The 23,885-nt window shown below is 40.0% G+C and overlaps 1 protein-coding gene across 10 annotated transcripts in view; it reads right to left on the reverse strand.

The window, feature by feature from the left end:
• The window catches only part of TTLL5 (tubulin tyrosine ligase like 5), a 259,441-nt gene extending 235,593 nt beyond the window's left edge, over positions 1-23,848 (reverse strand). For 5 of the 10 annotated variants that reach the window (XM_037503833.2, XM_054691987.1, XM_037503831.2 and 2 more), the window contains exons 1-6: positions 23,707-23,833; positions 22,267-22,417; positions 17,135-17,241; positions 7,866-7,948; positions 6,483-6,589; positions 2,697-2,827 (exon numbers count right to left, since the gene is read on the reverse strand). In XM_037503833.2, coding sequence (XP_037359730.1) covers positions 2,697-2,827; positions 6,483-6,589; positions 7,866-7,948; positions 17,135-17,241; positions 22,267-22,340 — 502 coding nt within the window. In that variant the 5' untranslated portion in view covers positions 22,341-22,417; positions 23,707-23,833. Of the gene's footprint in view, positions 1-2,696; positions 2,828-6,482; positions 6,590-7,865; positions 7,949-17,134; positions 17,242-22,266; positions 22,418-23,706 lie in introns of all 10 variants that reach the window. The other 5 variants (XM_037503834.2, XM_037503832.2, XM_054692007.1 and 2 more) reach the window with 3 other exon arrangements.
• Between the last annotated feature and the right edge of the window lie 37 nt (positions 23,849-23,885).

Raw genomic sequence — 23,885 nt, forward strand, 5'->3', positions numbered from 1 at the left:
TTCCCTGCTCCCTCCACTTTATTTCAGGCAGTTATTTTTCTAAAGGCTAACCTATTGACATCCCTTTCCTTCTTAAAAATATCCTACTGCCCTCTCTCAAGAAAGCACTGGAATGTCAGGAACACAGAATGATGGAGAAAATGTACTATCCAAGCTAGAACATGCAGGGGTGGACACCAAAGGAAGAGAGGAGAACTTAAAACAGACTACAAAGAAGAGTCTCCTCGAAAGAGGAAATGGTAGGAGTAGGGGGGTTTCCCTGCTAATATGCAGACTTAGCAACATAATTAGCCTAATGATACTAGATTTCTCCCAAATGGTTTCAAGTTCAGAGATCAGGGACTCTGGACAAAAGACTGGCAACCTGGCAAGACTGAAACCAAGATGATTCCTCTCACATCTTCCCCCTCCCCTCCTCCACAAACACAGAGAGCCCAGCTGCGTTCTGTGGTGGCAACAGCAATGAAGTATTTGTTCTGGGGACTGAGGAACACTACCTGCCAGTGAAAACTGCCCCAGAGCAAAATGTGGTAGCTTTCTGTTATGGCTGTATTCATTCTACATGTCCTATTGACTATTTGAATTCATTTTTGTGAAAAAGTAGAACATGTAAGAGTTAGAATAATAAGCTGAGAGAACAATTCTTCTGAAAAGCAGGTCAGGCTTGAACTGACAGTGGAAGTCCACCGCCAGTCAATCATCTCCACCCAAACCGCGCCCAAAGAGTGGGGAAAAACAGTTGAATAAGAAATAGCAGAGAAAGGGCAAAGGGAATTTTCCACTTAGATTTCTTTAAATTTCAATAGGAATTCCTCTGGATTTTAATTTCTCAATAGGAATTCAACAGGATGAGTTCCTATCTGGGGCCCTCCTACACTGCTGACATATTAGTTGAAGCATTTTGATGCTGTTGCGTCAATTTGTGGCATAACTTTTTTATTATGGAACAATATATCGCAACTTAAAATAGGAAATAGTACTGAACATTTATGAAGCTCCTATCAGGCACCATTCCAAGGATTTTTCCATGTATGAACCTATTTAAATATCCCAATTAAGAGCAGTGCTATTTATAGTTCCATTTCATAGAGGAGGGAGCTAAGACACAGAAAGGTTTAAGGAACTTGGCTAGAGTCACATAACAAAATCTCTTAACTACCAATTTTTGGCTGTGAGTACACTGTAGTTTTGAAGCAAACCTAATCCATCTAATACGATTCTAACCCACTTCAGAGCCTTCTGTGGGCAAACACTAAACTGCCCACCCACGATGCCAGTTGGAGCAACAAGTGCTCCCAGAGAAGTGGCCTCACCAAAGTGGAAGCAGGAAATCATGTCGAACGCAGTCCTGGCAATGAAAGTCCCAGAGGAAGAATACCCGTCACCTGACCAGACCAGACTTAATGTTAACTCCAACATATTAACAGAATCAAAAATCAGGAAGTCGAATTTGATCTTTACTTTATTGCAATTACAAGCAACTATAGACCAGAGACACACTACAGTGGGCGGACGGGGGGAGCAGAAGAGTGATTAGGGTCAGAAAAAGGGGGTGGGAATTGTATGGGGAATAGAACCGAAATGAAAATGCATACATTATGCAAAAATGAAAAATGATGTAAGAAGTATATAAATTAAAATAATTCCTAAAAAAAAAATCAGGACGTCTAGGGAGAACATGCTCTTCCTCTCTCCCTTTTTTCTCTACTCACAGACTTACTGAAGAGAAAACTGTCCTCTCTGGCATCATATCTATCTTCCTCACAGAAGTGTCTTCTCTCAGTGGCAATATAAGGAAAAGGTCACTGTGTGCACCCTGCCCAGGGTCTTCAGCAATAAAGCACAGTGAAGAGAGCAGCCTCTGAAGCCAAACTGCAGGTTTGAATCCTAATCCCACCATACGCAAGCTGCCTAACTTGGGGAACATTTCTTCACCTCTCTGCCCCCTCATCTCCTCATCTGTAAAACTGGGCCCAATAAAAAAACCTACCCTCAGAGTAGAGGTGGCACTTAGAAGAGCCTGAGAAAAGAAAACGTTGAGTAAGCGTTAGCTACTATCACTGTTTAGATTCTCACAAAAGACCCGCCTCACGCGTTCTTTGTACTTAAGCCTCTTGGGCGCCGTCACGCTCTGCTCCCACAGGGGAGAGTCTGAAATAGGCCAGCAACTCTGCAAAAGAACTAAGAAGCTCAGTGAGACTTGGACCCGGGTCACGTGTTTGGATCAGCAACACAACCGGCATTCAGGTCCTTTTTGGGCTCTTGAGTTCCTCCAAAATTGAAAATCAAAAGATGCATGATACTGATAACCCAAGGCACACAGTACCAGATATCAAGGTGACAGAGACAGCAAGGAGGAATGAGACACTGAGAAGGAAACAGCAATAGTTCAGAGGCAGAAGTATCTAAATCCTGACATGGCACCTGCTCCTGTCAATGAGAAGAGGGGACATCTGTATAATACAGAGGCTGCTGCCCTTACATATGATGCTGATGAGCTTACTAAGAATAAACATACAGGAGCACAAGCAGGATAAAGAAGCACTTTAAAGTTTTCTATGCAACCATTTTACTATAGAAACACAATTTTTCAGGATTTGAAAAGTTGTGATGGGTGACTGACTTGAGGTAGCACTTGGGATATGTCTGTCCCAAGTTCAGATGTGGGGACAGGGCTTTCTGAGGCAAGCACTTACTACAGAATTCTGCATACTCAGCGGGCAGCAGGAAGGTCTGAGGGAGGATGTGAAAAGCCTTGAATCCGTGTGTGTGCTGCATTCGAATGATGTTTTTGTATAGTCGGTCCTTCCGGGTTAGCTCGTATGACCTAAAAATCATAAAGGTATTTTCATTTCAGTAAACTATGGTTCAGAAGTTCTCCCAACTGATCACATTTGAAAGAGTACAGTTCTCAGTTCTAGAGAAGTTACTGAGAACAATATTATATCCCAAATCTATCAATCTGCCAATTCAAAAGGTTTGCTATCATCTTCGGAGAGTGGGTATCTTTGGCCAGATTTATCCAATGAAGTATGCTTTATGTACAGTAAGATTTGCACTTTTTAAGTGTCTATCTCTGAGTCTGAACAAATACAATGATATAACTACCACTACACTCAAGAAATGGGCCAAAGGATAGCTCTAACATTTCCACATCATCTCAAGTCCCTGTGCAGTCATCCTTGCCAATCAGCTCCAAACCCTCGCAAACATGCATCTGTTTTCTATCTCTCTAATTTTGCCTTTCCAGAAATTCAAATACGTGGAATCATACAGTATGTGTCCTTTTGAAACTTGTTTCTTTCACTGAGCATAACACAACTGAGATTTACCCTTGTTATATATATATCAATATTTTATTCCTTTTCATGGCTTAGTAATTGTCCATTTTGGGGGTGTACCACAATGGATATGTTTATCCATTCACCAGTTAAGGACATACAAGTTGTTTCCAGTTTTGTAAGATTCTAAATAAAGTTGCTATAAGCATTTGCATATAAGATTTTGTAAGTTTTGGTATGAACATAAATTTTCATCTCTCCAGGAGTAGAATTGTTGGGTTTCATAAGATTGTTTAGTAAGATAAAGAGTTATCCACTTGTTCATAATGAAGTACCCTCAAATGAAGCAGCTTAAAATAAACATTTTCTAATTACACAATTTTTGTGGGTTAGGATGTGGGATTGGTAAAGTTGGGTAGTTCTGTCTTGGGCTCTCTCATGAGGTTACAGTCCAGATGCTGGCCAGGGCCGCAGACCTCAGGCTGAACTGGAGCTGGAGGACCCGACCTCCAGACGGCCCTCTCAGATGAGGCTGGTGTGTGGCAGGAAGACTCAGTTCCTTCCCATATGACTTTTTCCACAAGGCTGACAGAGTGCCTTCATGACATAACAGCTGTTTTCTCCCAGATCCAGCAACCCAAGAGGGAAGGAAAGAACAAGAAAGAAGTTGCAGAGTCTTTTATCGATGCCTTTTATGACCTAGACTCAGAAGCAACAAACTCATTTCTGCCACATTCTTTTTGTTCAACGCAACTCACTAAGTCCAGTCCACACTCAAGAACAGAGAAATTAAGTCCAACCTTTTGAAGATAATGTCAAGATATAACTGGACATAATTTAGAGACATTACATAAACATGTTTATAAGAAACTGCTGAGCTGTTACCTCCCGCGGCCACACCACTCCAAATTCCCACCAGCAGTCATGGCGTTCCAGCTGCACTGCGTCCTGGCCAGCACAAAGGGTTATCCAGTTTGTTTGTGTGTTTCTTAGCCATTCTGATAGGTACAGAATAGTTTCTCATAGTTTTCATTTGCCTCCCACAATCCCACAACTGACGCTGAGCACCTCTTCATGTCTATGTATCCTCTTTGGTGAAGCATCTGTTCAAACACTTTGCCCATTTTGAGAAACTGGTTTTTTTTCTTGTTATGGCATTTTAAGAGCTTATTATATGTTTTGAATATAAATTTTTTTTTAAAGATTTTTTTTTTATTTATGCATACAAGAACTGGGGTGTAGGCCAAAGTGCAGGGGATGAGAGGATCCATCAGAGTCAGACTGGGGAGCAGAACAGGTGGGATCTACTGAAATACACTGCTGAGGGGAGCAGCGGGAGAGACAGGAGAGGCCTGCTGCACCATGTGGGTTAGCTCCCTGGCCAGGATTGATCTCAAGCTGTAGAGGTGACAGCACTGAGACTTAACCCCTACACCACCAGGGAGGCCCCTGGATACAAATTCTTTATCAGATATATATAGTGCAAATATTTTTCTCTCAGTTGGTGGCTTATCTTTTCATTTCCTTAGCCTTAGGAGACATTTTAAATGTTGATGAAGTCCAATGTATCAATTTTTTCTTATGGATTGTACTTGTGTTGTTATAGTTGAGAAATCTTTACCTAATCTGAGGTCATAAAGAGTTTCTCCCTATGTTTTCTTCTAGAAGTTTTAGTGTTGGGTTTTTAAAGACTGTTTAAATGTCTATTTAAAATAGATGCATCTGATTCACTTCAAGCACCTAGTCACACATTTAGAAAACCAAATCCACTTCTAGGCATTCATGAAAAAATAAAGTATGAATTATTTTCTGCCCATGAGCTCAGACATAAATTTGTGCTGAAGACTCAAATATACATTTGTCCAAATTATGAAGAAACTCTCTGACAAAAGAGACAGAACAGGCCAGGTATTTATACATAATGACTGGTAAAAGACACAAGAACTGAAAAATCAAAAAAGAACCCTCATTTCATGAAAATAAAGAGAAAAGTATATGAGGTCACTGAAAACAAAACTTGCTCCCATGAGTGAGTACCTGGAACATAAGTCTTGGAAATAAAACTAGGTGTAACCACTGACCAACTAAAGGGACTTTTATCGGACTTGTGTCTCATAAGATAGATGGGATTAGCCTCCCTCTTCTCCATTGGGCCATGTATCTCTCTGAGGGTGAATACTATTTAGAATAAATAATATTTATTCTGCTAGAATAAAGCAGAGTTTCAATATTAATTGTTTTCCTATTTTCTTTGTCATAGATGTAATCATTAAGAAACCCTATTCACAAAAATAATAGCTAACACTTATATAGTGCTTATCACATGGTAAGGAGATGATACTGTTCTAAGCACTTGAGGTCTTGATATACAAAATCCTCACAAAGCCAATGAAGTAGGTGTTGTTGGTATCTTCTTTTATCAGTGAGGAAACTGATGCACAGAAATTGATGCTCACTTGCCCAAGGTGACTTGGCAGAGCTGGGACGTGGACTCAGATAGTTGTATGGCTAGAGTCTGATTCTAGTCACTGGGTAATATAGCCTCTCTAGGCTGCCATTAAAACATGTGACTGGAAGAACTTTTCTAGAACAACACTCAATTCTTTAAACTTCTTCCTAATAATATGTCAAAACTAACAAGACCATCTATCATTAAAATCATATTTACTGATATCAGCTGACAACTTCATTATGTGGTCCTCTTTCAATTCTGTTAAAAGTAAGGAAATTGAAATCACTCTCATGCAAAAAGGATTTGTTCTGCTATGACCAGAAGTCAATGAAGCACCAATTTCTTTTTGGTAGCTTATTTAGACCCCTGAAGGTTTTATACCCAAGGACTATGCACCATTTTAAGAGTTTGGTGGACCATTTTTTATATAGGTGAAAAATAAAAATTGAAAAAGGGGGCAGAAAGGGAGAACTCAACTACATAAGGGGCTCACAAGCTGCTAATTTTAGCAAAGAGAAGCTGCGGGACTTACAGTCCAGAACCACTCTCCTTTAAAACCTCCCATGGCTCACAGTCCTTGGAAAGGCATCCTCTACGCTCAGAGATATGACTTCTTGCTTGATTAGCAGACTGCTGCCCTATATCATACTTTTTTTTCTTTTTAAGGACATTTAATTATATCTGCTGGCTACATTCCCCAATGTCAGGTACCTTTAAATGGAATACAGCAGCTACAAGACCATTATTACCTGGGAAAGTGATTAACCTTTTGTGCTTCAGAAAGGGTGCGAAGTAAGAAGGGCTTCAGGTGGGATCCTGTCCACATTAGGTTATAGTCAGTGCTGCTTGGGTGAACCTGAGAGCAGATAAAAAGGCAAGATAAAAAACATCAGACATAGCCCCTCTCCAAGAACAGCAATGACAGAAAAGGCCATAGAGATGTTTCATAGACAGAGTATTCACAAGAGAAAGACAAAAGTTGAGTATAGAGAACAGGAGAACAATCCATTTTAAAGAATGGAAGAGTAGGACAAATCCCTAATACAAAAAGCAGAATAAATTAGCCCTCCTGTAGATATGTCTCTTGCATATCAAAATATGAGATGAGAAGCCAACCCCAAAACTCTGTTATCAGACTATCCTTATGTTCTTTCAGGTGTTGGGTATAAAATAATGACGAACTGAAAACTAGTAGCAAACCAAGTAAGGATTCATTCGTAAGGATTCATTTGTCCATTCATGAAACAATTACATGTTCTGTGCCTATAATGTGATAGTAACATGTTAAGTCCTAGAGATAAAACAGCAACAAGACAGGATCTAAACTATCATGAACATTTCTTCAAATGTCTACTTTAGACCTCAATTTAGGGAAAGGAACTAGCAATCAGATTTTTATCAATTATCTCCAAATATCTAATTGGAACCAGTCTATCCAGCATTTTGACCTGTCCCTTTTAATGTCAGCATTTCAGTTTTCTTGATTTTCTTTGGGAACAACATAATCCTTGACTTTAAAGGATGGCTAATTACCCATCCCTTCCCTCCCCCAAGGAGTGAATTCATGACCTAAGCTGGGTTAGTCATTCTATCTCCAGAGTGTGATTCTTGAACTTAGAAAGGCACAGGAACAATAAGTGGAATTGAATTGCTTGCATGGCTGTACCTTGGGGATATGTTCCTGAAAATTCCTACTGCCAGGGCACCTAGCTGTCCTGGCCTGCTCTTAAAAGGCCCATCTCTTCAGCTTTTCCTCTAATTCTGCTGGCCATCTTGAGCACACCTTTCCTACATATGCCTTTGGCTTAAGTTAGTCTGTTTCTGGTGCTTGCAATCAAAGAACCTAAATTGGTTATCAGACAACTGCTTAGGGGCAACACTGTCTCTAGCCCAAGCCTAAAACCATAGCAAGAAACACTTCTTTTGCAACCCCTCCCACCCAAAGAAAATTTTTTGGAAATATTTTCCATATATTTCAAGGTGAAAGCAGTAAAGCCACTCAAAAATTCAATCCAGGTTCTGCATCATCACAAAGCACTGGTTCCATATACTATTGAGAGCTGGCCCTGTTCAGTTAGGCGAGGATTTCCAGCTTTAGAGCAGGTCAGGTGAGGTAGCAAAAAGGAACTTACTTCATGAAATCCATGCGCTGTCAGAATGCTGCGTACCAGTCGACTATCTGTTCTCACAATCTTGTAAGACAAATGATAACGTTCTAAATATAAACAGAGAACCAAGTTCAGTAACCAGGAAGTTAACTGCAGAGACAAAAGCTGTATGACGGAGGCTTGTTGAATTATACCCCATAGCATCATACTGCTATCCTTATGCTACTGTAAGTAGGCTGAAAATTACTTTGGAACAAGGGTTCTTCCCCTGAGACTTTTTTTTTGGGGGGGGGGGGGGAATCACCAAAAAATGGAGGAAAATTACTTCTTTGTTCCCACTAGTTTCTATCAGAGACCTTCAATCAAAAGTCTAGGCAACACAGAAAAGTATTATTAGGAGTACCTGTGACCCTGTCACCAATAACTATCAGGTATTTTAATATTATTTTATAGCTGTAAGTTACCTCAAAATATCACTTATTTGCCTACATTTAAAAATTATGAGCTAACAGAATTGCTACTTCCTATAATGCATTAATAAAAAAGCATATCGGGCCTCCCCTGGTGGCGCAGCGGTTGAGCGCTGGGTTGCGAAGCTGCCCACAGCCTCTGCAGCACCGGTTCGATCCCCGGCCACCAGGCAAGGGTCCCACATGGCGCGCAGACCTCTCCTGCCACCTGCTGCTCCCCTCAGCAGTGTATTTCGTCAGTCTGCCTGTTCTGTTTCCCACACTGGCGCTGATGAATTCTCTCACCCTCCCACACTTCTGACTGTACCCTGCACTTGTATAAAATAAATAAATAAATCTTTGGGGGGGAAAAAAAAAAAGGACTTCTTTAAAAAAAATAAAGCATATCACAAATTTGTTTTAAAAAATATTTTGATAAATACATTTCAATACAACTGACTTTCTTAGTAATCATATGTATTTTTCAAGAAACTTAAAAGACATTACTGTGGGGACCTCCCTGGTGGTGCAAGGGGTTAAGACGCAACCTATGAAGCTGACCACGGCCTCTGCAGCATGAGTTTGATCCCCGGCCAAGGAGCAACCTACATGGCGCAGCAGACCTCTGCTGTCTCGCCTGCTGCTCCCCTCAGCAGTGTATTTCACTCAATCTGCCTGTTCTGTTCCCCACTCTCTCTCTGGTGAATCCTCTCACCCCCCACACCTCTGGCATGTACCCCAGTTCTTGTATGCATAAATAAATAAATCTTTTATAAAAAATAAGCAGAACATGTGCTTAATCTTCAGGATGCTGATGGAGACAAATGGGCTTCGGGGTAAATGTGGCCGTTAAAAAAACCTTCTTTTTCTGGATCTGCACATTTAGCTGTTTGGGGACACAGCTATTTCCTTCTTGAGTTTCAAGTATAAGAACAGCTACAGTCACATCACAATATTCAGTGGTGAAATCTTGTTTGTTACTGCCATTCCCATTCCTTTTTGTTTAATATCAGAATAAAGTTGCATTTCAAAAGAATACAGGAAGCCTTCTGTGTCCAACAATGCTCGGCCGCAGTGTATCTTAGACCAAAGGTTATAAACAGGTGGCCAGGTCAAGACCAGCCCACAGAACCACATTATCCAATTCAACACAGTCCCCACCGTCCTACTCGACACATTCATATTTCTTGCCAGGCCCCTGAAAGCATTTTGTATTCGTGACCCCTGTCTCAGAGGACAAGCTATAATCATGGGTGATTTCTATATGTCCCAAAAGACTAACATTTACTCTAGAAGACTAAATTCAATTCCTTTTTATGCAGCACTACCAACTGTTTGAAAAAGTTAGCTAGGAATTCTACAGAGAAGTTTTTTTAAAAGGACTGCAGTGAACTTCTGAATAGGATAATACAGCATCTTATAGACAGCCCCCAGAACAACATTTAGCCTCAATAGCCAAAGACAAGTGTATCTTTTTATGCATTTATGAGAAAATACTCATAAATCCCTGCTGCTACTTGCCCAGCCCTGGCAGGACCCCATGCAATGCAGACACAGGAGGTTCGAATGGAAAGGCTGATGCTCCATGCTTCTCATTCTTGTGACAAACTTTGAACGCACAGCTACAGGGTTTTCCCAATGACCAATCATTATTATGTTGCTTTCGCAAAATACAAAAATAATAAAGAGTCACACGTTCACTTTGGTGCAGAGTATAATGTAAAAGGCGGTACAGTACCCTGCTCAGGAGTCTGTGTTCTGGATCCAAGTTGGGGAGGGAGAGGGAAAGCACAAAACAGACTGGAATATCTTGCCATGCCAAAAAAAGAGAAAAAGTATTCAAAAACTGGTTGGGAGGATGTACAAGGATCTCAAGATCTTAAAGGGACACCCAATGGCCAAATCCCAAGGGCCAGATAACTGGAACACGAAAATGAAGAATAACAAGGATAGATGATAACTCACTTATTTAAAAGTTTTTTTTATTGTTTGTTATTGCTGCTATAACAAATGACCACACACTTGTGGCTGAAACAATACAAATTTCTTGTCTTACAGTTCTGATGATCAAAAGCCTGCTACAGGTCTCATCAGGCATCATCAGGGCCACTGCCCTTTTTAAAGGCTCTGGGACGGGTCCCTTTCTCAGTTTCTGGAGGCCACCCCACTCACTGGCTTATAGTCCCCATCCCCACTATCTTCACAGCCAGCAATGTGGGCCTCATCCCTCTCAGGCTGCATCCATCTGGCTCCTCGTCTGCCTCCTTCCACTCTAAAGGAGCCCTGTGATTATGCTGGGCCTGCTTGGATAATCTCCTTATAGCAACCTTAATCCACCTACAACCTTGATTACCCTTTGCCATTGACATTTTCACAGTTCTGAGATTTAGAAGATAGACATCTTTGGGGAACCATTATTCTGCCTACCACAGAAAGAAAAACTCTTCTTTACAGAAAAATCAGCTAATAAGGGTAAAAAGGAAAACAGAAAATCACCATTGTACAAAAACCATAAACGTTAATGATTCATATGAGACTCAATGGATACCAGTAGGTGAGAGACTACTGGGGGACAGGACATTCACAATCTCAAGATACTTCTGCAGAGAATGCATCTAAGAAGGGAGAAAGGTACCATGAACCAATCTGGTAGACACTATCTAAACCAAATAATTGAATGTGCCACTGATAACGCAATATAAAGACATTGCACGCTTCCTAGTATGACACATTAAGGATACAATTTGACTCAGTGCTATTCCTTTCATTTTTCAGTCTGAATCTAAATATGTGAACACAGTGAGATAAGCTCAAACTTAAGGACATCTGCAAAGCAGCTAGCCTGGAATCTTTAAAAATGTCAATATCATGAAATACCAAAAAAAAAAAAAAAAGGCCTGGCTAATGGTTGTAGATTTAGGAGACCAAAGAAATAGGACAGCTAAATGCAATTTGATTGGATCCTGGATTTAAAACAACAGGTCTAACGGATAAAATTGTAACTACTGGGGAAATCTGGGCAGGGTCTGTATATTAGATAAGAGTATTTCACCAATAACAAACCTCCTGAGTGCAATCACTGTGCTATGGTTATCAGAGGATGCCTTTGTTCTTAGGAGAGGGCTGTTGAACAAATATTTAGCTGTGAATTATCTGAACTAATTCTCAAATGGTTCAAAAGAGAAGCAAATATGGCAAAATGCTAATGGTAAATCTAAGAAAAGAATATCCATGTGTTCATTACAATGTTCTTAACACTTGTCTTAAGGTTTTTAATTTTTCTAAATAAAATGTTTTAAAAAATGAAAGACAATCATGTCTTTTTATTATGATAACTAGTCAGTGACATTTCCAATTTTGCACATGCAAAAATCAAAGCATCGTCACCACTGGAGACCAGAACTGGGCCTAATTCTGCAGCTGTCCTGCAGCACCAGTCCTGCAGCGCCTGTCCTGTAGTGCCTGCCGTGCAGTGCCAGGCCATAGAGACAGTGATCAGGTGTGTGAAAAATAGAGATTGAGTGCATGGGGAGTAAAAGAAGGGGAATAATAAGAGATGAGTATGTCTCTCGAGTGGAGCTGCCAGGTTCAAATCCTGGCTCTACTAATGCCCCAGATAGGCTTCTCAAGGGGATTCAACCACAGAGTTGGGCTCTGAGCAGATCTATGTCAGTTATTTAAATGAGAACGAGACCAAGGGTGCCCAACAATTCAGAAATTTGAGGCAGCAATTCACAAGTTATTTGAATTGTTCTTTTCACAAGGAAAGGTGAATCAAATTATTAAACCTCAAGGAATTGGGAAGATACAATTCAAAAACAGTTTGAAAAAGTTTAGTGGCCTTTTCTTTAGCCACAGGAATATAAGGGAAGAAGACTTAAAGTTTCTAAAAAATAATGATTTCTTGAATAAAATGGGATGACATTGCTAGATACTAAGTTCGGATACAGGTTAGCTATTCTAAAAAAGAAAGGTCTGCCTATTGCCATAGAATATATAAATACATTTATATAACAAACAGACCAAAATAAACATGTTTCAGGGAGGATTATTTGCTTTTGATGCTTTCACCCTCCTTTGACTTTTTTTTTAAAAAGACTTACTTATCTTATGCATACCAGAACTGGGATACAGGCCAGAGGTGTGTGTGGGGCAGAGAAGAGGATTCACCAGAGACAGAGTAGGGAACAGAACAGGCAGATCGACGGAAATACACTGCTGAGGGGAATAGCAGGCACGACAGGAGAGGTCTGCTGTGCCATGTGGGTTGCTCCCTGGCCGGGGATCGAACTCGTGCTGCAGTGGCTGCAGGTATCTTCATAGTGCTACGTCTTAACCCCCTGCGCCACCAGAAGGCCCCACCACCTTTGACATTTTGACTCAAATCATATTTAGAGTGTCTCAGCAAATGTTAGCAGGCCTTCCATTATATAGGTTTCAGAGAACATGAATGAACCATATTCCTTTAAGAGGTAACTGACCAACTTGCTGAGGGGATTAGAACATAAGGACTCTTAGGGAGGGAGGAGGACTCAAATCCCAGAAGCAGGTACTCATTGGGCTCTAAAAGCCTGTCTTATGGAGCAGTGATAGCCTTTAAATTCATTTCAAAGTAGAAGAGATCCATTTCAACAAGGAGAATAAACAGCATAAGCTCTGTATGCCTGTTATATACCAAACATTAAACAGTCTCATTTAATTCTCACAGTGCCTGCAAAATAGCTACATTTACTGATAATGAAATTAGTTAAGAGAGTTTGAATGACTTTCCCAAAACTCACAGCCAGAAATGCCAAGATTGGAATTTGAACCAATGACTAAGAACCCAGGCACAGGCTCCTTCCACTACACTACATGACAGGTCTGATCCACAGCATCGTTAACTTTGAAGATACTAACCCCAGGATTCAGAGCACTGCAAAAAATCAAAGGAGTGTAGCTATATGAAATTGAGACTAAAACAACAGTAGAGAAAATAAAATTAAAAGGTGACTCTATAAAATGATCATTAAAATATCATCAAAATTGATAAACCTATAGCTGGACTAACTTAAAAAAAATTTCAAATTATTTAAATCAAAAGCAAAGTGGAGGGCCTCCCTGGTGGTGTAGGCGGTTGAGCACAGCGCTGTGGAGCTGTCCACAGCTTCTGCAGTGCCTGTTAGATCCCCACCGGCCTCAGAGCAACCCACGAGCAGACCTCTCCTGTCTTGCCTGCAGCTCCCCTCAGCAGTGTATTTTGGTCCTTCTGCCTGTTCTGTTCCTGCTCTGTCTCTGGAAAATCCTCTCACCCTCCCATGCATCTGGCCTGTACCCCGGTTCTTGTATAAATAAAATCAATCTTTAAAAAAAAAAAAAAAAAGCAAAGTAGAGCATTGCTACTGACCTCACAGAAATGAGGACTATGAAAGAATACTATGAAAACTGTATGCCAACAAATTAGATAAACTAAATAAAAATGGACAAAACCCAGAAACACACAAACTGCCAAAACTGACCCAATACAAAACAGAACATATGAATAGACCTATAAGTAGAGGTTGAAGCAGAAATAAAAACCTCCCAACAAAGAATGCTTAGGACTAGGGAACTCTACCAAAACACTTGATAGAATTAGTATCAATCCTTCCCAGACTCTTCTGAAGAGGAAAGAACTCATTAATGAGGCCAGCATTGCCTGATATTAAAGTCACAAAGGCATCACAAAAAAGACTACCTACCATTATCCTACATGAATATACATGCCAAAATTCTCCACAAAATGGGGCCTCCCTGGTGGCACAGGGGTTAAGGTCTCAGCACTATCAAGCTATTGCCAGCCACTGTGGCATGAGTTCAATCCCTGGCTAGGGAGCTAACCCACATTATGTAGCAGACCTTTCCTGTCTCATCTACTGCTCCCCTTAGCAGTGTATTTCAGTAAAATCTGTCTGTTCTGCTCCCCGCTCTGTCTCTGGTGAATCCTCTCACCCCCACCTCTGGCCTACACCCAAGTTCTTGCATGCATGCGTAAATAAAAATAAACTTTTAAAAAAAATTTTTTTTCCACAAAATACTAGCAAACCAAACCTAAGAACATATTAAAAGGATTAAACACCATGACCAAGTAGGATTTATCTCAGGTATGCAAGGGTGGTTCAACACACTAATGCTAACTTAAAGTAATATACCACATCAATAGAATGAAGGAAGGGGAAAACAGAATTACCTCATTTGATGCTGAAAAAGCATTTGACAAAACCACCAACCTTGCACGACTAAAAACACTCAACAAAGGAACAGAAGGAAACTTTCTCAATGTGATAAAATTTGTGAAAAAAGTAGTTAACATCATATGAAACAGTGAAAAACTGAAAACTTGCACTTATGATGAATGACAAGATAAAAATGCCCACTTTCATCACATCTACTCAACACTGTCCTGGAGGTTCTAGTGAGAACAGTTAGGCAAATAAAAGGATCCAAGATGGAAAGGAAGAAGTAAAATTATCTCTATCTACAGAAAACATGATCTTACATATAAACAAAGCTACAGAACCTACACATATACAAAAACTTATTAAAAAATGAGCAAGGTTTCAAAATACAAAAGCAATATACAAAAATCAATTGTAGTGCTATATACTGTCAATGACCAACTCAAAAATGAAACTGAGAAAACAATTCTACTTATAAGAATAAAATATTCTCATTAAAAGAATAAAATAGTAAGGAATTTAACCAAGGAGACACAAGAGTTGAATGGTGAAATCGCTAAAACATCACTAAAAAATAAATTGAAGACCTAAATAAATCAAAAGACATCCCATCTTTAATATTAAGACAGCAACACTCCCCAAAGTGCTGTAAGAGAATCAATGCACACTAAGCCCAAAAGTCATATGGAACTACAAGGAAGCCTAAGTAGCAAAATAAATTTGAAAAAGAAGAAGAATGACTCATACTTGCCAATTTCAAAATTTAGTACAAAGATACAGTAGTCAAAACACAAATCACTGGAATAATAAGAGTCCAGATATCAATGCATACATCTTGATCAACTGATTTTCAATAATAGTGTGAAAACTATTCAATAGGGAAAGAATAGTCTCTTCAACTAATCATACAACGGGATATCCACATGCAAAAGAATAAAGGTGGATTTTTATCTAACATTATAGAAAAAAATTAACTCAAAATGGATCAAAGACCATTTAGCTCTAAGCATAGGAGCTTAGTATAAAAGTCTTAGAAGAGAGCACAGGGATCATGACCATGAATTAGGCAACGGTTTCTTAGATATGACACCAAAAGCATAAGCAACAAAATGAAAAATAGATTAACTGGAGATCATCAAAATAAAAACCTTTTGCTCATGAAAGAACACTACAAAGTAAATGAAAAGACAAACCACAGACTATGAAAATATATTTGGAAATCACATACCTGATAAGGACCTAATACCCAGCATGTATCAAGAACTCATAACTCAACAAAAAGACAAGCAATCCAATTAAAATATAGACAATAGACAAAGAGACAAAAAATGTCGACATTTCTCCCAAGATATACAAGTCGCCAACAAGCACACGAAAAGATGCACAGTGCTAATCAAAACTGCAGTAAGATACCACTTCATATCCGCAAGTACAGCTATGATCTAAAAAAAAGGAAATAACAAAAATGAGGGAGGATGTGGAGAAAATGGAACTCTCATACATTGTTGGTGGGAATATAAAATCTGTGAAGTTACTTTGAAATCCTTTGGCAGAATTACCTCACAACCAGCAACTCCTTGCTAGGTACAGACTCAAAAGAATTGAAAACAGGTGCTGGGACAAAGACCTCTACATGAACGTTTATAGTAGCACTACTTAAAAGCCAAAAGGTGTAAAATCTTTCACCAACTGATGAATAGAATGTGGTGTATCTATACAATGAATATTATTCACTCCCCAAAAAATGAAGTAATGATAACATGCTACAACACAGGTGAACCTTTAAGACATCAGGCTGTCAAAGAAGCCAGACACAAAAGGTCACATGTTGTATGTGTCCATTTATATGAAATAGCCAGAAAAGGCAAATCCACAGAGACAGAAAGAAGATTAGCGGTTGCTAGTAGTTGGAGGCAAGAGGGGATGGGGGAGCAGCTGCTTAAATGACATAGGACTTAATTTTACTTTGGGGATGAAAAACATGTTCTGGAACTTAACAATGGTGATTGTGAATGATCTAAATATACTGTAAATATACTGACTGTCACTGAACTATATATTCCAAAATGGTCAAAGCAGTAAATTTGTTATGTATATTTTATCAAAATTTGAAAAATCACAATGGGCCTCCCCAGGTGGCGCAGCGGTTGAGCGCTGGGCTGTGAAGCTGCCCGCAGCCTCTGCAGTGCCGGTTCGATCCCCGGCTGCCGGCAAGGGTCCCACATGGCACGCAGACCTCTCCTGCCGCGCCCACTGCTACCCTCAGCAGTGTATTTCGTCAGTCTGCCTGTTCTGTTCCCCGCTCTGGCTCTGGTGAATTCTCTATCCCTCCCACACTTCTGACTGTACCTGGTGCTCGTATAAATAAATAAATAAATCTTTTAAAAAAAAAATAAAAAATAAAAAATAAATTAAAAAATAACAATAAACACATCTATACATAATACCGGGAAAAAAATTCAAAGAGGAAAGAACAATTTAGTATGCAGAAAGCAATTTAAGAAATCAGAAATAATCCTTCCAAGTAAAACAAATGCAAAGGTTCTTCTCAAGACCAAGACTACTTGTAGGTGATACCACTTTCTGCAAGACCAGGTCACCAGGGCCCTGCCTAGCCCTGTCCTCTAAGGGGGAAAGACAAACCCACCTCCAATGACTCGAATATTGTTGTCCTTTGTCAGAATAGCCTCGGCGTGGAACACTAAAACTGGAATTCTCCGGCAGCCTCCAGTCCACATGATACATGGATGATCGCTGTAACCAAGAGAAAAGGCTTGACTGATTCACAGCTCAAAATCTGAATTAAGAACCAAAGCAGATCTCCATAGTTTGCTAATTAGCAACTTTCCCTTCCTTCTGGCCAAGAACCCCAAGTGTTTTACCATTCATAGTCATGCAATTTGTTTAAGATTAATGCTATCCATTTTAGGAACAGGCTTTGATTCATTCCATCACCCTGTTAGTGAGTAGAGCTGAGCACATAAACCAACAGAGTCAGGAGTCAGTGTCAGCAGACAAGTGTAGCCCCTCTGAGAAAGCAATGTCTTCTTTCCCTTCTGGCGCAGCAACAGGAGAGATGGCCTTTCTTCCCCTTGAAGAGAATGAAAGGTCCAGAAGGGTAACTGTCATTGTGTGATCTTGAGGAGAGCTTGGAGCTGTTGGCAAAGGAGGAATCAGTGGGAGCCTGACAGATGGAATGAGGGAAGATCCTGTGTGGCAAATGTAGAGTTGCAGAATCAAGTCGTCCCTAAATATATGTTAATAAATTCCTTTTATTATTTAAGACAATGTATGCCGTAGTTCCCAAACACATATAATCCTAATATATTCACAATAATCTATTTGTCGGGCCTCCCTGGTGGTGCAAGGAGTTAAGCACCACACTATGAAGCAATCCGCAACCTCTACAGCACGAGTTCGATCCCCGACCAGCCAGGGAACAACCCACATGGCGCAGCAGACCTCTCCTTTCCTGCTCCCCAGAGCAGTGTACTTTGGTCCATCTGCCTGTTCTGTTCCCCACTCTGTCTCTGGTGGATCCTCTCATCCCCGCATCTCTGGCCTGTACCCCAGCTCTTGTATGCATAAATAAATAAATCTTTAAAAATAATAATAATCTATTTGCCCCTTGAACACCCTGTAGTGCCTTTTTAAGCAAATTTGATGACCCATCCATTAGGAACCCTAATTAACACAAGTACTCCAATTAAAACCACACATTATAAAGAAAGCCTATATTAAATCCAACAGCATGATCTCCTCCAGGAAAGGACCTCTGACTTTATTTTCTTTCCCTATCCTCAGGAAATCTCAGTTTAATTAATCTCAGACAGTTGTAAATGTGTATTTATTCAAAGATTAGGAAAACCTTCAAACTCTTTCGTACAGGGAGGTTGAAAGGAAAAGAAACGAACTGAGTCCCTAAATATGTGCTAGGAATTAAATGAAGAGCTTTCACAAGCTATTTCACTTAATCCTCTTACCTGCACTATGAACTAAAGAAATGAACCTCTCATCTCAGGTGAAGAAATCTGCCCACCGTCATACAGCTGGTGAAATAAGGGGAAAAGCGCCTCTGCTATTGTTTCTACCCTCCCATCTCCCTACCCCCATCTCAGTGATGTTCTATGCATGGGACACCTTACACTCCACTGTTAGGGAAACTTAATCAATTACTTAAATGAAACAAGATGCACTTAGCCAATATTCAGGCTGCTAGCAAACACTCACATGACCACACCCCTTAACAGAGGCCCTACCACAAATCTCAGGGCCAAGTCAGACCCTCTCAACCCAAGTTTAAAAAGAGCCACACTTTGAATGCACTGCCAGGCTACTGATCTGAGAAGTGAGGCAGCCTTTAGACTGAATGAGCTGCCAAAAGCCTTTTAGTAAAGAAAGCAAAGAACACCATACCTAGTTCATTTCCTATTTGCTAGAAATGGAATGTGGATGCTTACTGCCCTTGCCCTCTGACTTGAGTGCTAGTGCCCATGAGTGAGAAATTTTGTTTACAGAGTATATTCTTTGGCAAGAAGAGTTTCTGTGGTTTGCTTGCTTTTTAATCTTAAACACCTGTAAAGCACAGGCATGGGGCCAGATGATTCCTATGTTCTCTTCCAACTTTAATTTTTCCATTTCTAAGTCAGATGATTGAGGGAAAAATAGACAGCCTAAACGACAGTCTTGGACAGAAACTCTGGAAACTATCCAAACGTCCTTGTCAATCTAGCACTAGTTACCAACTGGCACCACTGTGTCTTAGCAGTTACAAACAATGGATTATTGCCACAAATTAAAAATGCCTGATGAAAAATAGGAACACAATTAACAAATAAACAGCTGAGTGGAACCAAGCCCTAACTACGTGTCTGTGGAGAGCCAAATCCTGACAGAGAAATCTTTTTACTTATAACTTAAGAAAAGATAAAAGGGAAGTAAACAAATTATTAATTCAATCAGGTCAACCAAAACACACTTGAGGCAGATGCTAATTTGTTATTAGGACCATGCTCCCACCAGGTGGCGCTACAAGGAAAAGATTCAAAATTACTATTAGAGAACCAAAAATCAGGACCTCAAATTTCCATTCACAGCAGAAACTGGTATAAATTAAGAAAACAAGTCATTATAGGCATGAAAGAACAAAGTATTTGAATGATTAATTGTTGAAGTAGACCACTCTTACGGTTCACCTTATTAGAAGCCAAAGAACATTTTGGTTTTTAAGAAGCAAACTCCCAGGAGTCGGCCTACATAACTCAAAGCTCCTATTCCTTATTCATACCAATGCCCCTGCTAGAAATGGCTTCTTGTCTACCTCTCTCTATTCACTTAATCCCACTCTCCAACTCACCTCACCTCACCACCTTTGTGGGGCCGTTTCCCTCTTCCAGCCCACGCTGATGCTTTCTTTCTGACTCCTAGACAGTTTCTAGCAAAGTACAGGACTGCAAGATATAACTACATTAATACTGCCTAAGGACCTGAGTGGATCTAACAGTTGCCCGTGGATAAACATCTTTGGATTAAATCACCATCCTTAAGATGATTTAAGATCTTCTACTCCCATATACTTATAAAAGTATGTAAGTCTACTGACATAGGGGTAAACAAATTTGACTTAAGGTTTCCATGTATAAAACAAGGGCCTGACAGGCAAGACATAAGCTGACGGAACAAAATTAACAGTTAAAAATCAACATTAGGAATTTGAAATTTGGGGGGATTACTGCTTTATTTTCACTGATGTCGAAATTTAGTTGTCTCAACTATGAATATAGGCAAGAAAGTACAGCAGGGTTAGCATTATCTGTGCCTTTGACTTTATCTGAAATTACAGATTTTTTATACTATTTTGCAGCTGCTGCCCGTATATTAAAATACAATTTATATTTATCACTAGTCTAAGTTAAAAGTTATTACGCTTGCCACTGGATCACCTATGATCATAATGTCCCTCTCTAAACAATAATTTTGCAGTTCTCCTCAAAACAATCATTCAGCTACCAAATTGTGCCATCTTTCATTGGTGGGCCACACAATTATGTTTCTCAGCACTCCCACTTCTAAGTATTCATCAAGAAAACCCTACAGTGTGATGATCTTATGTAAACTAGTTAAGAACAATTTTTATGCTGCTAAATTTAGAAAATAAAACTTAAACTTTCCCATGTTTTAAATGAATGATCTTGTTGTTGAATATTAATAGAAAAAGCACAAGTTTAGGGTTTTTTATTTCAGTAATTGTATTTCAACATAATTTTTATTTCAATAATTGTATTTCAATGTAATTTTTTGTAATTTTGTATATTTTAAGGACTAAAAGTATTCTGATACAAGATCCACTGATCAAAGGTAAACTAAACCACAGTCTCCATTTACTTGTTGATTCAGTTAATCACTCAATCAGTATTTATTGAGTACCTATGATAATATTGGGTTGAATTATCTGTAATTGCCAATTGTTGACTGTTTTTAATCTATCAAAATGGCAAACTAATATTTGTCAGTTCCAATCTAGAAGCCCACTAAATAAGAAGGTCATGGAATAAAGAATGATCTTGAAAACAGGCTGATATTTCCAGAAGTTAAAAATGTTGTGAAATGAGGTAGCACATATAAAGCATAAAGTGACAAGAAGGCAAAGTGACCAGAGGGAATTATCCATTTAATTGTCTTGAACAAGAATGACCCAAATATATTGTCAAATCTCTATTATTTTCTAAGACCTACCTGTGATGAGAAGCCTTTCCCCAAAGCCTATTAATGTTTCCATCTTTCTTTTCCAATCACACTAAATAATGTAATCTTTCACTTTATGAAATCCACTTAAAATTCATTATTAAAGTCAGTGAAAATAATGCCCTACATTTTTATGACATTTTACACTTGAAAAACTGTCACCTTATTCTATTTGATCTTAACCATACCCCCCTATACAGCATGGTCTGGAAGATATCAGTCCCATTCTTCGGGTTACACAGCACCCACATATCCAAGAGAAATCACAGAGAACCTTAAAAACTAAACTAACTTTAAGCCAGACTCTTTGTTCTCTGTGTCAAGCAATGTTAAAGGAGGTAAAATAGCAAAATGCTTCAAAATCCAGGGCTGAATCTCAATTACCACTTATAGACTATGTATCCCCACAGCTCAATTTAATGAAGTGGGAACAATAGCTTCAGGTTAAATTAGATACAGTAGTTAATGCCCTTAGCACCTACAGCAGTGACACTTAACACTATCATTCACTTTTATTAATATAAGGATTGAGCAACCAAGAAACTTGACTCTTACCTAAAAGAAGTTGGAAAAGCACTGTTTTTAAGATCTGAATAGACACAGCACAGGCTATAATATTATGATGTCCTGCCCCACAGTTACTCTGCTAAGTTACTTTACCTCTCCATTTTTTCATCATTCTACATTGTAAACATTTTTGAAAAAAAATGTCACAGGGTATGGCTTTCCAGTATCTAAAAATTTCAAAATCTCCTATGGTGGGAGCTCTTACGAAAGAGCTCACTAAAAACTACAATACCTAGAGCCAATGTTCACTCATGAGCCTAGAAAGTCTTACTTCATATAGTCGATTTGGACCAAATAATATTATCTTGAATTAGATCATTTAGAACTAAATAAATTAGCTCATGGACAGCAGCTAAAATCAATCAGACAACACCAAAGGAAAGGTATCAGGTAAAAGAGTATGATTAATAGAGAACTGGTTTTCCGTCCTAAAAGCAAAGGGTCAAAAGCAGGCTTGCTATTACTTACTCTTGGCTTACCACCTCCTCATCCTCTGAGGATGATGCTGTTTCTTCCAGGTCCCGGGCCATCACGACTGGCATTTCCTTTAGGGCTTGTCATGCAGTCAGCAGACGGGGGCCTCAGAGACCTGATCAAACAATTTGGGTGGCACAGATTCCTACAAGAAAACCAAACCATCTGAAACACGATGCAGCTATTTATTGATTATGCTGATGATCCTCCAAGTAGTGAAAATGAATACCTAAAACATGTCAAGCCCTAGAAGCCTACCTTCTATCACAGTGCCTCACCTATGTCACAAAACTCCAGTTTTTTTTTTTCAATTACATTGTCTGTCCTCTATGTACTTGAAGAGTTAATAAGATTTCTTTTATATACAAACTTTCATACATTAAATCTAACAAGATCAAAAGGATAAACTTAACCTTTAGGGAAGTCTGAGGTAGGTCGTTCATTGCCTCAAACACAAGATTCCTTGCTAGAAAAACGTGACCTGAGTTAAAAATTAAAACTCAAAATTTCAAATCCTTGCAAGTATTTCTTTAGATTCTATGACAAGCATGCCGATAAAATGCCTTCAATGGTTCCTCTAAAACAAATTCCACTGAACGAAACCATTAATACAGTCTCCTGAATCAAGGTCATAATAGCTGAAAAAGCATTGTCCTTCCAAATATTCTCAAAAAATATTTTCCCTTACTGAAAATCATAAACTATGGCCAGAATCTCAAAAACATTAAAATTAGGATTTTTTTCCCCCCGTAGGGAAAAAGTACATGTTTGGAGTGTGTGTTTGAGCAGGGATCAGAAATTATAGAGCAAGAAAATGAAAATGTTTAAATGACCACAGACCCAATACTCAGAAATAAGCCCTTGATGCCCATCTTTCCAAACCTTTTCCCGTGCACTCACACATACGATAAGATAGTAAACAGGACCAAAAAACACCGGCCCCGTTCAGGATTCCCACAGCTCCTCAGAATGGGCGAGAGCTCATTAAAAACCTCAAAGTCGTGCGTTTCTGCGAGGATGCCCAATGGGATTTCTCGACCTTGTCAAAATTGGGGGGGAAGCCTTTAAAAATTCAAACAAAAACAAACACAAACCTCCAAGGCGAGGAAGGAGTGCCCCCCTATCCTAGGCTGCCCGAGAGGGGGGACAGGACCAGCCACTGGAAGATGATGAAGGACCCTCGCCCCGGGAGCGCGCTAGCCCTGAAATGGATCGACCCCGCAGCCAGCCCCACCCCGGCTCACCCCAGTCCCAGGTGGGCTCGCAGACACCCAGGGAAGGACCCCGGCGACTCCGCCGCAGTGATTCAGTCCGACGCGCCCGGAAGCCACCCGCGGCCGCCGGCTCCGGGAGGGAAGTGCAGCGCCCCGCTCCCGCCCAGACCCCGGCGCGCAGCCTCCTCGGGTCGGGGAGCGCGCCGGCGCAGGCGTTTACCTGTCTCATCTTCCCATGGCTCGGAGCGGGCAGGCGGGGACCGCGTTCTGCGCCTACCGCCCTCCTCCTTCCCCGGCCGGGCTCACGGCCGCCGCCGACGGCTGCTTCCCGGTTACTACAACAACCAACAAGCAACCGCCCGCTGGGAGCCACTGCGCAGGCGCCCGCCACCGGCGCTG

This window comes from Talpa occidentalis, unplaced genomic scaffold, assembly GCF_014898055.3.
Source record: "Talpa occidentalis isolate TD23 unplaced genomic scaffold, MPIMG_talOcc4v2.1 talOcc4.11, whole genome shotgun sequence".
NCBI classification, from domain to species: domain Eukaryota; kingdom Metazoa; phylum Chordata; class Mammalia; order Eulipotyphla; family Talpidae; genus Talpa; species Talpa occidentalis.